The following is a 14,367-nucleotide window of genomic DNA, read 5'->3' as shown; positions in this document are numbered from 1 at the left end:
TGATAAGAAATGGAAGATGACATCAGCTAGTAGGAGGAGGTGTGTGGTGCCAGATATCCATATCCATAGTTCTTAGTGCCAAATACAGCTAAGGACCATGTTTGCCACAGCTTCCCCTCTACCCCCACTGATGTATGGATGTTTGCTGCTACATTTACAGCACACAAAATTAGGTGTTGACATGCACTATGATTCATGAAAGAAGCCTGAAGCAGCCTCATGTTAGTGTTTAAACAATCACAGAAATATGTCCTGCTTCTCTGCAAAAAAACACTGGACAACTGTTAGATGTATTGTGAAACCCTGAGTCTACTCAGAAGTAAGACAGAGTTCAATGGGGCTTACTCTAAGATGATTAAATCAAGGTTGCAGTCCTATAGAGACATGGTTCAGTTGCTTCAACTGAAGGGAGGGAAATCCCCTCAATTTCAGTGCAAAGGTGCTTCTTTTATCTTCATTCTCTTTACAGTATTACCAAATGGACATTAATTGTAATGGATAAAAAATTACCCTATTACTTAATAGGCACCAAATTCCCAAGTACTTAATGTGTAATTAACTACTTCTAAAAAGAAAAGTGACCGCTTTTTGGAGAACAAGATGCCTAATTGCTTGAGACAGAACTTCAATTTCACACAGCCAAGGATGATTTTGCAGGATTTATGACTTTCCTCAATTGCTGTTAGTTCTGATCCATAGTGTCAGCTATTCTTGGAGAATTGGGCATACTGCTGGAACAGTAATCTTAAGCTGATTTTTCCTTCTTAGCTTTTTTGTTGCTGTTGCTAAAGAGGAAGTGTAAGACCAAGCTGTGCCAAAGAGTTTGTCTTAATTAGGCCAGTCCTGAGCAGATGCTAATCTCCTACATAGAGCTTACTAATAACCACAGGATGTTTAGGAAACAATCAAAAGCCTACATAAATATTTTTAATTGTGGCACAAGCCAATCTGTTTCTCCCATAAACACTCTTAATAATTAGATATGATAATCTGCACCCCCACCCCAAATATCTCAATTGCCCAGCAACCATATTGTTTTACAAATCAGTGAAATCACTGTTTGCTAAAGCATTTCAATCTCTTGGAACCAAACCCAGAATACTCTACCCCATAGTAGTTATTGGCATTCCTGGAAAAGATATTCACCAACATATGAACTAACTAACCTATGAACAAGCTTTATTTAACATACCAATATCCATAAAGGATTGCATTGTTAATCTCACTCAGGGGTTGTTGTTTTTTAGAGGTACGTAGAAGTTTTTGGGTTTTTTAATATGCAAAATGGATAATTTTGAGAACTGTATCTCTCCCCTTTTTCTATTTAGCCCAGGGAATCAGTTTTTTTCCATTATTGCTTTGAGCAACATTTGAATAGTGTTCTTTGTTTACTGAAACAGTAATTCAATAAAGTTGTCTTCCTAAGAAAATCACAAATAGCCAACACTTTCCTAGGTATAGGCTGTCTCTTAGCAACTAGACTCAAGGTAGCTAGGATACAGAAAATACAAAGGGAAAAAGGTTTCTACTCTGCCAGAGCACAAAAAAGATGCCTGATAAAGGGATTGGTCAGTACATGATCCTACTGCTGTAAAGGCAGTGAGTGTCTAGCTAAGTATTTGTATTGAGAGCTCCCTGTGTGGTTTGGCTCTCAATAAACTACAGCAGGGAGACTGAATTAACAGTCATGTTTAGTTAATGGTGGGGTTACTGTTACTCTACCCCATGTTGATGACTTTAGCCAGAAAGTTAAAACTGCTACATATCTTCTCGGCAGCAATAATAGGGCCAGGGCAAAATAAGCCAGCTATGTATATTGTGCCACTTTAATAGAAGCTCCATTGGACCTAAGCAAACCATAAGCAGCTTGAGTGCAAGAGAAGATGAATAGGGCCATAGACAAGAGCATAATGTTCTCTTGAGTAGCAGTTCTTCATTTAAAGGTAGGAATAGTGCGGTAGGAATAGATGCTGGATTTTATTCAAATACAACTAAGATTAATTGGATGAATGTGTCTACAGAATAATCTCAGGTCCGACAGGGAACTTCCTATCCACCACTGTGAGTTGCAGCATGGAAGAAAGCATGCAGTAAATAATGTATATATTCATATGAGCCATTTCCTTCCTCCCAAGGATGCTACACAGAAGAGTAGTGTTTTTGTACTGTACACACCTTGTAAATACTTCCATCACACAACAATCAAAGTGCTTAGATACTTTATTAGTTTCTCATTCATTGACCACAAAATACATTTTCGTTTTTAAAATGAGTTGATCTTTGGATGTAATTTATTGCAACAGACAAAACATTCCTAATATATTACACACATCCCTTGGCTCAAGTTTTAATCAAGATCAGGCTACTGTGAAAGATTTATCTACCATGTTTCTCTCAAGGTCTGTGAAATGGTCCCTATGGGGAAAAATGAGTTAAATGTACTTACAGAGTTACTGACAAGGAATAATTCAACAGGAATTTCCTCTGCAAGAGACCCCATTGAAATTAACAGGATCAGTGCAAATATACCAAAGGTGAGAGATCTATCAATGACTATTCTTCCTGGTAACAGAAAGAGTATCTCTGAACACTAGGTCCCTGGGGCAACCTACCACATTCATGCTCTGCTTATGGTTCTTAAAACATCCAGATTGTGGCTAAAGTAACAATGCACTGCCTTTCTAGACTCTCAGAGCATCTTACAAAAGGTTCTCACAATACAATTCAAGTATCAGAAACATAAATACCATGGAATTGGATCTGGACTAAGTCTGCAATCCTATATGAATAAACCTCTGAATAAACAAGTGTAAGATTAGTGTTAGTTGGCTTAATTTAGTAATGAGTAAGTGAATAATCTTATACATGCCTATTCAGGCTGATATTTTTTTTGAAAAGTGAGGGGGATGATTATTAAACTGTGTGTTCAAACATCGAAATGTTGTCAATTGGCCTTACTCCCAGGTAAGTCTGGGTTCAACAAATGATACTAAGATTATTCAAGCAGCGTATTTTGCCCTCATCCTTGCTTTGTCTTTACTAGTGTCAGCCTTTGACCATCATGTACCAGGCAACAATTCCCATTGGAAGTCGGAAGTATAGCCAAGCAGGTTGAACTTGCTTGGCCAATGATGAAGGCATGTGTTGCTCATACTAGGACCAGGTTTCCATCATTTCACTTTGCATCAGAGCATTATTACAGTTTATACAGGCACTAGACACTAGCTCTTTCTGCACTCAGTTGCAATTCAGTGCAAGTGGAATTTTATCAAAAGGAGCAGGGAACCTCAACCTAATCTTCCTGAAAAGTTAAAATAGCTGCACTCTATGAAAACCAATACACACTGCTTTGCAGGCTGTTAACTTAAGTTCATATCTGCAATGGATGTTCCCCACAGAAATATTGAAGAAAGGTCAGAAAAACAGCTTCATTGTCAAAGCTTCATCGTCATCATTATTTTTAAAAGAGGGCGATAAGGAAAGCAAGTGTTACCTTAACAATAGACTTGAAATCTTCCTGCAGAGTAGTATGCTTATACACAATTGAGATGGCTGCAGCAACTTTAATACACTAGAAAGGACAATTAATTCTCAGTCTATACAAACATTTGTGCGATTGCAAGCTTCAAAACTGATTGCTTCTCCATGAACATTAAAAATCAGAAATACGTGTTAAGTAAGCCTGCTACTGTTTTTAAAAATTATGAACGGTAATCTCATGCAGCTTATAGTAAAAGAAAGGAAAAAGAAAAGAGGAATTCCAAGCCCCAGATCTTTAGTGCTGAATAGGATTAAGAGACAGCAGAGGTACACCACCTCTGAAATGGGGTGCCCCAGAGGGCAAAGCCAAGCTGACTATGTAACAGCATCAAAGCTGTTCCATTCCCCTTCCATCCCTCAGCTATGCCAGCCTGAACTGGTGTACCGACAGAGAAAACCTACACCACCTACCCTGGTTGGCATGAGCTAGCAGGCCTTGGGATGTAGTGGTAAATATGCCATACCATGCTACCTTATCATTTTGGATTGCTCTGCCCATCATATAGGTGAATTACCGTACTAGAGCACTAAAAGTGTTTACGTTCTCTCTTATGCTTGGGTTCATTTTCTCTCCATATGAACAGATTCAGCAATATATTCCTGCTACTAAATGCACAGGCTAGTACTGATTTACTGACTGTTGCCAAAGCAGCTTTGCTTTGCTTGCTCATTACTCTTTGTCAGCAGTTGGTATAGAATAATATAGATTGAACATACTAATCCTTTTCTCCTTGTGTTTTCAAACACACTGAATGGAGAACAGCAAATACTAGTTCAATTTAAGGGGGGAATCGAGGGCATGTGGTTCCTTTAACAAGATGGGCCATACTCAGTGGTATTTGCAAGCAGAAGGCCAGCTTCAATTTCTGGAAGCACCAAGTTACAGCTATCTCAGAAAACAAGGCTGGGGAAAATCTTAGGAGTCCCATGGTCAATAAGAACAGACATTAATTACTAGGCTGGATCAGCAGGAAACCCATGACACCCTTTGGGCTAAGCCACACAACTTGCCCTATATGCAATCTCAAGTGTGGGTTAGGTAAAGATGCATCTGTGGCAAAAGTGGGTTTGCAAGCGCCTGCCAAGCCCAGTGCACAGCCAACCTTTTGCAAGCCCCAATAATAAGCATGGCACTTGAACCACACAGGCAAAATCAGGTCATCTGACATCATGATGTCAGGTGACTGAAAGATGGCCAACCCCACCCACCTCAAAAGTGAATCTATTATGTGTCTGTGTGTTGCAGAGATAAGGATATAGCCTGGTAGCTAGATCATTCCCCACCCATGGACTAGATAATGTTCCAATTCAGTGTAAACATGGCTTTATATGTTCAAATTCCAAGTAGCAGAATTTGTGTACTGCTTAGTAATTTCTGACAGTAACTTTTTCGGTAAAGATCTGCATAAAACCCAGCTTCATTGGACACAAACCCGGCTGACCCACCACCATGTGCTCGGCAGCTCCAACTGAACCTGATGAATCCCTTTTGTATGACTGGGTTCCACTAGGAGGTAACTCTGTATATTGGCTGCTAATGTTCTGAGTGAAACAGAAACGAGACTGTGTGTGTTGTCCATGTGCCCCACTTCAGACATGAATCAAACTCAGATGAATGTGCACTTCACTCAAAGAAAAAGAAAGTGAGTGGGGAAAATGTTTAAATACTGTCTCACCTCAAGGCCTTGATGAAAGCTCTCCCAAAGGTCTGCATGCCATCTCCCACTGGCCTCAAAGGGTGACTATGTTACCCTTCAGAAGATAACAACAGCATCATTCTTTCACCATTTGGCAACATTAGATTACTTTTTAAAAGGTTGCAGTCAATACTGTGTTTTTAAACCAACATAATGAACCAACACAAAGCCAAAACAAAGTATTGTTCCAGTATAATGATTTAACCAAATGAATAGCATAAAGTATTTTCTAATATGTTATACACAGCTGAATTTTTTCACTTTTAAAGAATAAGATATGAAGGCTAAATATTAGCTTTCGTGATTTATTGGGAATGTTGAGGTTCTGCTCAAATATCAATCTAAGTCGGGGTTTTGTTTTGTTTTATCAAAGCTAAGGTTAATACATTTTGTTCAGATACCAATTAACTGGAAGCCATGTATTAAGAGTAGAATATAGACATCTATAAAGGCTTTCATACCTCAATTTATTGCTTTTCTTCATTATTATTTTTACTTTGCTTGTAGACTTTGGACCCAGTGTAGGAACTGCTTAAGTTAAAAATTCCCAAACTGCACCAGACTGGTAAAAAAGTTTCTATTCAGCCCTCAGCACAGAACACAGACCGTATTAATGACTGTAAATTTACTGACTGTGATCATCCTTGACATTAAACAGCACTGTTTCAGAATTTTACATTTTTATCTGTCATTTTAACAAGCAAAAGAAGATTTACATGTTCCATTTTTGTTAAGTTTTTCTAGTGCACAACAAAATCAAATATAAAGTGATTATGTAATGTACAGAAATCTGTCATTTAAAACAATATGCACACTGCGGATTTTAATATAGCCTTTCATTTTATGTTTTTGATAACATCACCAGTTGTAATTATACAATAGGTCAAATGTTTAGCCATGTACTACACTTAGTTATTACATGCTAGTAATTTAAGGACCAGGGTCAAGCTGAGTAACAGAAACAGTAATTAAAAATTTAAACAAAGTCCATAAACTTCTGTTCATTTATAATTTTTCTCTTTTTCGTAAATTAACATCCACAGTTTGTTTTATGCATTACATTTTGTGCATTGCTTAAATTTCCCCACATGATACAGAATAATTGCCCCTTTGAAATAAGCAGCATCCTATTATTGTTACTACATGTAAGTGCATTTGAAACCAGAGTTCACAAGATTTAGAACAAACAAATACATGTTACTGAAACAGATCAAGATGTATTTCCAAAAAAAGAGCTGCACACAACTTAATTGAATATTAAGTTAAAAGCTTGACCTACTCTTAAGATACGTTTCTTTTAACTTTTAGTGTGCAGATGCCCATGTCCACAAACAACAGACTTCAAAAGGATATGCTTGAAAGTGTCCAAGGAGTCACAGGTCTTTAGGATATTTTTTAAAAATATATGGCTTTTACCAACTTGGTGCATAAGGGCTGCTGGAAAAATATGGGATATCAAGCACTCTATTAGTTTTCTTTGCCTTCTTTAATGCATTATAGGCAATTCTTAGTCCAGCCATTTCAAATGGTCTTAAGGTAAAAAGGATGCATCCCAGTTACTGAATTTAAAGAATAAGCCTCTTTAATAGTATCTGCCACCTGGCGGCCCAGGCCATCTCTGGCCCCGCCCAGGTGGCGGAAGGACTGGTGCACCGGGTCCCCTGGGAAAGCTGTATAAAAGGATAAAATCATAATTGTTGTTTTTTTCCTTCTCAAGAGAGTTACTTTTTAAAAGCAACACACTTAAAACCCTACATTACAATTTGGGAGTATGCTTCCAACATGCATATTTAGAAAGCTTCCAGTGTGGTTAAATATTATGCTAACAATAAGTTCTGATTTTTTAAGTCTACATGATAAGCCTCATTCTGAATACTTAACCTTCCTTAAGTTTTAAACATTGTTACATAAAATTCTTAAAGTGTAAAGTAAAATGAGCAAAAAAAGGGGAGTGGGAAAGGAATCTTACCTGCTTGGAGGTGGGAAACGGCCTCGTGGCCATGGCGGCATCCCTCTGCCTCTGGGGAGAGGAGGTCTCCCTCTGAAGCCCATTGGTCCAGGTGGTGGGGGAGGTGGAGGTGGGGGAGGAAGCTCAAAACTGCAGAGACAAACCCAGCTGACCATCAACATACAACTACTAACCCAGTTATATATCCGATAACTATTTGTTTTGTTTTCCCTGCTTCAGACAGGCTTTTTTTCTTTAAATAATAAAAATATTATTTTCATTAGAATTTGTTCATTCATTCAGTTTACATTCTGCCATTCCTCCCAAAGGAGCCCAGGACAGCATCATAATAATAAAACATTTTTTTAAAAAAAATAATCTAAAAATTGTGCTCTCAGAGTTGCCAAGAATAGTTGCCTGTTTTACAAGATTTTCTCCAAATTTCAGATGAGTGTGTGTCCACAATGAATAAAAAATTGCTACATCTATATTTATAAAAACTGGAGGTAATTTCTCCTTGTATGTATAGGAGTGCTTGATCTAACTCAGTAGCTCTCAGCCCTAGACTTTCACTATCTGATCAGCATCAGCTTACTTGAGTTAAATTTTACAACCCCAAATCTTTCCAAATAAGCACTCTGATACAGAGTCACATACAACGTTTCGATTCCAAAAAACATCAATTGCAGTGTTATCTCCTCAGTGGAAAATCCCCAAAACAGATCTCCAGCTCTTAAAACTTTTTTTCTTTGTGGACCCTCACACAACCAATTCTATGGAATTTGACAAGAAAACAGGGTCATGTGAATTTTGCTTGCAGAAAGCCCCAAATTCTGCAACTAATGCAAATTGCATAAATAAAACATATGACTGGGTGAATCAACCCCAAGCACAGCCCTAAGCCAAAACTATAGTCACTGTTTTTTAAATATATTTGCACTGGCAACCTCAAAAGCAATTTTTTTCAGCAGGGGGCCGGTACGCTGTCCCTCAGACCTTGTGGGGGGGGGAACTTTTTGGGGGGGGGGGGATGAATGAATTCCTATGCCCCATAAATAACCCAGAGATGCATTTTAAATAAAAGCACACATTCTACTCATGTAAAAACACGCTAATTCCCGGACCGTCTGTGGGCTGGATTTAGAAGGCGATTGGGCCAGATCCAGCCCCCGGGCCTTAATTTGCCTACCCATGCTCAATACTAACCATGGTGGGGGTGGCAGAAAAGGCACTCTCATCATTCCTCTCCTAGGCAGAGATGGCGAGAAGAGAGGTCCACCTCGTACTCCTCTTCGACCTCTTGCATCTGAATAGGGGCACATTCTTCCCATTCCACGTCTACAAAAACAAGAACTTTTCAGCACCAATCTAAAAGCATGAGCAACTCAGTAAATCTTAATAAAGAGAAAAAAGTCCAGGTTTGCAAATGTGCAGACTCCTGGAAAAGAGCTTTCAGCCATTTTGGTCCTTTCCAGTCCCTTTTGCTCCTAAGCCATGCTGAGGTAAGTCAAGGTTTGGCTTAGCTTGTCTTCTGAACACAAGCTCATGATTAAGTTCTAACCATGTTCTTGGTTACAGCTCTACATATGAAGCTGCCTTATTCCACAACCAAGGGTCAGGAATAAGAGGGGCTACAGTCCAGTAGCATCTGGATGACCCCATTTTGGCTGCACCCTGAATGGCAGTCGCATTCCAGAGTTTCAGAACGAGTTTTCCCCAGTCCTACTTAGAAATGCTGGAGGTTGGACCTGTGACCATCAGCAAGCAAGTGCTCCATTCATTTCAGTAGGAGAAACACACCTGCGTGCACATCCCTTTAAGACTGCAAAACCATCACAATTTGAACTGCAACTGTGTATTAACGCTTTGCCAGTTAGGAAGTTTGCAACCTGAAGTCAAGGTATACAACATTAAATGCCTGCATTTTGTTATTTTCAATGCTGCCTAACAAAAAAGCTAATCTTGGATAAGTAAATAATGAAAGATTACCTTATAGGCCCAAAGCCATTCAGTGATCTGCCTCGCATTTTCCCTCTAGTATAGCCTCTGCCACCTCGGCCTCTTCCCCGACCTCTTAGGCCTCTGAGCATAACGAAGGAGAACATGTGAAATTCTGATCACTTTTTTTGTTGTTGTAAGAACCACGCACCAATTACTATGGGTAAGGGTGCCAACAGGATTTTGCAGGTCCACACTGTATGTAGATTAGCCCCTCTGCCCCACCCATAAAAGAAAACACAAATTTGCATCAAACTTGCAGATATTTTGTGTCATATGGAAAGCTGTATCCTCCTTTAGCAAGGGTCAAAAATAACCTGTGGGCCACACATAACTAACAAGACAGATGAAGTTCTTTGCAGAATTGCATTTCCATACTAGAAAAGTCTTAACCCACTGAATTTGTGATTTCCCCATAGCTGTGGCACATGAGCCTGCTCTCCCTCCCTAAATCATGCACAGAAGCAGAGTTTCATGGGCTGTCAACCTAGGGCTGCTATATGTCCGGAATTTCCCAGACATATATGGAAAACTGGCAGTGCAGTTTTTCTATAAAACTAGCTCAAAAATGGCTCAACAAATTTGCCCCCACCCTCCCCCAAAAGAAAAAAGTTCAACAACTTTTCTTTCCAGATTTTCACTGTTTGAAATATGGCAACCCTATGTCACTCAAAATCTTTCATCAACTGATCTTACCTGGTAATGCTGCATTGTGCCTAGTACCAGTCATGCTTAGAGTAGATCCATTGACAGTAATAGTCATAGTTAACTTCCGTGAATTAATTTCAATCTTTCTACTCAAAGTAAAATTTAGTTGGATACAACCTACTATGTTCAGTACATGACCTAGGGCACTCAGTTTCAGATTACATATACGGTATGTAAAAATATACACAAACCCAATGGAAGGGGTGGGGGGATGGCTGCTTACAATCCCCCAGTACATATGTACTTGCAACTCTGGATAGCACTTCGTGCAGCTGATGAACATGAACATATATGTTAAGGTGGTATTCAACCAAATTAATTCAGAGTAGACCTACTGAAATTAATGAACACGATCAAGTTATTTCCATGAATTTCATTAGATCTACTCTAAGAAAAACTTAATTGAATAATACCCTTCAAGATGCCACAAGACACTTCCTAGTTTTTATAAAGCACTTTTCATTGTTTAGATATGACATTTAACAACAGCAGCAACTTAGGAATTATGCCTCACCTTTTTTTTGTTTCAGTCACTTGTATGTTTTCTGGAGCAGATTCAGGCTGATCCATTAGGTCTTCAGCTCCTTCTTCCATCTATTAGAAATACTGGAAGGGAAAATAGAGTCATGTTTCAACATAGAAGTTTAAAAATCAAATTCCCCCTAACCTAATTTTGGAGGTTTCCAGCAATCTGTTAAAAAATAGTTACCAACAATTATACACCATCTTATTGATACAAAGAGAAATATCAAAACAAGTCTTCTAGATATTCTTACCCAACTCTGTGCCTTGTACCATACGATGCAACTATGCAATGCAGTTTCAAAACTAAGATGTCACAAATAGGCAAATGCAAGGCTGCTGGGCCAACATCAGGGGTGGGGAACTGGATCCAGCCACCCAGAGGGCTAGCCCTCCACAGGCCACTTTAATTGGTGGACAGCCCTGCCCACCTATCAGTCACAGGACATTGTATGCTGTCAGGTGATTCTATCTGTAGATTCAGTCAGAACTTCCCTTGCAGCCACAGCTTGAAATCAACTGCAGTGCAGACAGGTAAAAAGGCTCATTTTTCTTGTAAAAGAAGAATCAGGAACACAAACTTTGCAACATCTGCTACTTGAACTTTCCTAAATCTGACATCATATATGACATCAGGTGCAAGAAAGGTGGATGTGACTGACCTGGTCAACCCTGAGGCTTGGGAGATGTAATGAGACCCATGAGCCACTTTACATTGGCCAACAGGAAAATTCCACCACCACTCTCAGTGAACACATGGAAAAGTACTGTGTAGGCACTACTATCGTTAACACGGAATCAGAAAACAATACAGTAGTCCCCTGTCAGAGAAGAGGGGAACATGAACTACACATCTCTCTTTTAAGAAATTATTCTTTGCATTCTATTAAGTATTGCTCAAAGATGGCATGTCTCATGAAACTGACTAGCACAATAGTAGTACAAGAGGATAGGAAGGTGGAAAATGGAGTTTATTCATTATACATTAAAACAATAAAGCTATATGCTTTGTTCAAGACAATTTAAAGGTATTTTGTTGTTGTTTAGCAAAGTTTACAACAGATTACTTAGACTTCTTGTTGTTAATTAAAGGATATATCAGAAGAAATGGGCCTGCAGGATTCCTATCAGCTGAGGTCGGCACTTTTGGTTGCCCTAAAATTTTCCATTCCAGTGGTCACTACAAGAATTCTCTAACAAAGAACAAGTAGCTCAGTTTGTGGTATCCTCATCCCTCCCCATCCCTTTTTCTTTTTGTGCCATTTATTTTCAATTACGGGAGAGGAGGGGAAATACTCTCTCTTCTTGCACCATGCAGTAGTCAAATGATTTTCCATGCTCAGATAGTCTAACCCAGGCACCCCCAAACTCGCCCCTCCAGATGTTTTGGTACTTTGGTTTGTGGTACCTTGGTTTGTGACCGCAATCCATTCCGCGGAGGCGGTCCCTCGCCGAAGGCACGCTTCTGCGCATGCGTGAAGCACCAATAGAGCACTCATGCGCGAGCTGCGCAGATTGCGTCTGCGCATCCGACACCGCGGAACCCGGATGTAAACACTTCCGGGTCCACAGCGGTCGCTTGCCGAAGTGGTCGCTCGCCAAGGTAGGCGTAAACCGAGGTTTGACTGTACAATTCCCGTCATCCATGACCACTGGTCCTGTTAGCTAGGGATGATGGGAGTTGTAGTCCCAAAACATCTGGAGGGCCGAGTTTGGGGATGCCTCAACCAGACTCAACAGAATAACTAGGATAATCACACTCCTTATCTACCCAACTGATCACTGCCTTATGAAGAAGAGCGCCTCCTGCAGATACAGTCTCAGCAGGAGGTCTGTGGGTGGTGGCACCAGTGTTAGGTACTCAGATATATAAGTTAGGCACTAAATGGCACCTTAACTCTAGGCTATGGTCACCACAACAAAAATGTCTATTCGCCAGGGAGTTGGACTAGGTGATCCTTGGCCTTGGGGTTCTTTCCAATGCTACAATTCTATGATCTCAAGTACATTGCTTCACCGTAGTTTGCTCTTAAAACAATTCATTTGTCCCAGTATGCAAGAAAAAGAAACACGCACAGTGGAAATGGAAATTAACTATGAACTAAAACAGAGGTTTTTAAACTGTGGTCGCCAGCGTGGCGACCAGAGATCTCCATGTAGTTGCAACTAGACCCATACCAGTAGGAAAACATGCCTAGGGAATTTCAAACACTGGTGGGCACCTACCCTCTGGAACTCCCTCCCACTACAATTTAAACAGGATCCATTTCTACTACCTTTTCACCCTGGCTGAAGACCTTCCTTTGTTGTACAACAAGCTTTTAAAGCAGTTTTTTTTGTCTTTCTCTGCATCTGATGTGAAATTATTTTACATACATATATACATATTTCTACTGTTAAATCACTTTGGGATGTTTATGGGAAGTTAATTCACATGTGAAGTAAGTCACCATCATTAAGTTTGATCCATTTGCTTCAGCTCGACTAAAAACGATGGGCTCCTGTCCCACTGCAAGTATTCCTTTTATTCATTTAAAAAATGGCTATATGTCATGAGCCATAAAAAACAATATCCAAATGGTTTGCAACAAATACAGTACATACGGTATAAAAAAGCGATAATCAGCAATGAGCTATTATGGAAGGCTATATTCTTCATTGCCTGAAATTTACTTTGATTTTCTTGATGATGGCGCAAGGAATGCTGCAATTAAGCTGCCACACTGGCTTATTTTGCATACGTTTCTACTTTAAACGAATTGCCACAGAACTGCACTTTAAAAAATAAATAAAAATGAAAAAGCCTCGTCTCCCAACACTTGCTGTGCACATCTGCCTGCCAACTGACACCTGCCAAGCCACGCTCCGTGCACCTGGCCTCTTGGTCCGGGAAAGCTTATGCCATGACCAATTTGCTAAGCCTTTACAAAAGCTCTCCGTCTGCCACGCGCCTCCTCAAAGGTAAAAGCCCCCACTGGGTTCAATGGAGCAGAATCCCATCCTGGGGTTATGTGGGCAAAGAAGGGCTCCTGTATCCACTTCCCTGGGAGTCAAATCTTGTTGAAACCAACAGTCCTTATTCCTGAGTAGACCATGTACAGGTGAAACTCGGAAAGTTAGAATATCGTCGAAAAGTGCATTTATTTCGGTAATACAACTTTTTATTTTTTGTTTTTCTTTTAATTTCTACAAATGCTTTCTTTTGGAAATTCCACAGTAATAAAACAAATACAACAATACAAAAATAAATATCGCTATTACATTTCATTAATTACATTCCATTTATAACTGACCTGCCTAACGACAAATAATTACAATTGCAACAAATAAAGGCTTGACATATCTTGCTTTGCATGTCATGCATCTGTCTCATATATTGGTTTCACCTTTTAAGTTGGGTTAGTGAAATAAATGCACTTTTCGACGATATTCTAATTTTCCGAGTTTCACCTGTATAGGAGGATCGCGCTTGTTCAGAGGCAGCGCATCTCCAAACAACCGGGGATGGGTGTGTGCGCGAGCGGCGGCTTTCAAACAAAAATTGCGAGTATCAACTCCGGCCAGTTCCCCTGAGGGAAAAGAGGACGCAGCAGCAGGATCAGGCCTTTTATGCCTGTTACACTACAGTACAGTATATGCTCCAAGACGGAGCAGAAGCCCCGGAGCAAGGGAGAACTTACCCGGCTCGACGCTTTGCCAAACGGCTGACAGGAACAACGTCGCGACGGCGCCGCCGAAAGGGGTGGGAGAAGAAAGCCGCCTCTCTTCTTCCTCCTTTCGTCTCTCTCGGGTTCAGCCCACAAACAAAACGCTTTTCAAAATGGCGCCTCGGCAAAGTCTCAGGAGAGGGAGCCAGCCGGGTAGCCACGCCCCCAAAAGCAGGAGGAGCCAGGGAAGCAGGGCGGGGCTTAGCTTCGGCTTCTCTACGTCAAAATCGTGTCTGCGATTACCGCA

General features: G+C 40.2%; 1 protein-coding gene across 5 annotated transcripts; it reads right to left on the bottom strand.

Annotated features, from left to right (window-relative positions):
* Window positions 1–2,202: 2,202 nt before the first annotated feature.
* LOC118083139 (uncharacterized) lies at window positions 2,203–14,246 on the bottom strand. Of its 5 annotated transcripts, XR_015949142.1 has the most exons (8): window positions 14,094–14,246; window positions 10,406–10,497; window positions 9,175–9,267; window positions 8,392–8,523; window positions 7,207–7,335; window positions 5,217–5,292; window positions 3,494–3,571; window positions 2,203–2,415 (listed from the first exon to the last, which is right to left on the bottom strand). XR_015949142.1 is itself a non-coding variant. In XM_035111253.3 (6 exons), the coding sequence occupies exons 2-6, from the start codon at window positions 10,483–10,485 to the stop codon at window positions 5,283–5,285; spliced, it is 444 nt and encodes a 147-aa protein (XP_034967144.3). In that variant the 5' UTR covers window positions 10,486–10,497; window positions 14,094–14,246; the 3' UTR covers window positions 2,203–5,282. The 5 variants fall into 5 exon arrangements, 2 of the variants coding, with proteins under 2 accessions (XP_034967144.3, XP_034967142.3); XR_015949141.1 differs by having other exon boundaries at window positions 3,494–5,292; XR_009557387.2 differs by having other exon boundaries at window positions 2,203–3,571.
* Between the last annotated feature and the right edge of the window lie 121 nt (window positions 14,247–14,367).

The sequence above is a fragment of the Zootoca vivipara genome, chromosome 3 (genome assembly GCF_965207765.1).
Source record: "Zootoca vivipara chromosome 3, rZooViv2.hap1.1, whole genome shotgun sequence".
In the NCBI taxonomy this organism is placed as follows: domain Eukaryota; kingdom Metazoa; phylum Chordata; class Lepidosauria; order Squamata; family Lacertidae; genus Zootoca; species Zootoca vivipara.
The sequence above is the reverse complement of the archived record's forward strand: the minus strand, read 5'-3'. Positions and strand labels throughout refer to the sequence as shown.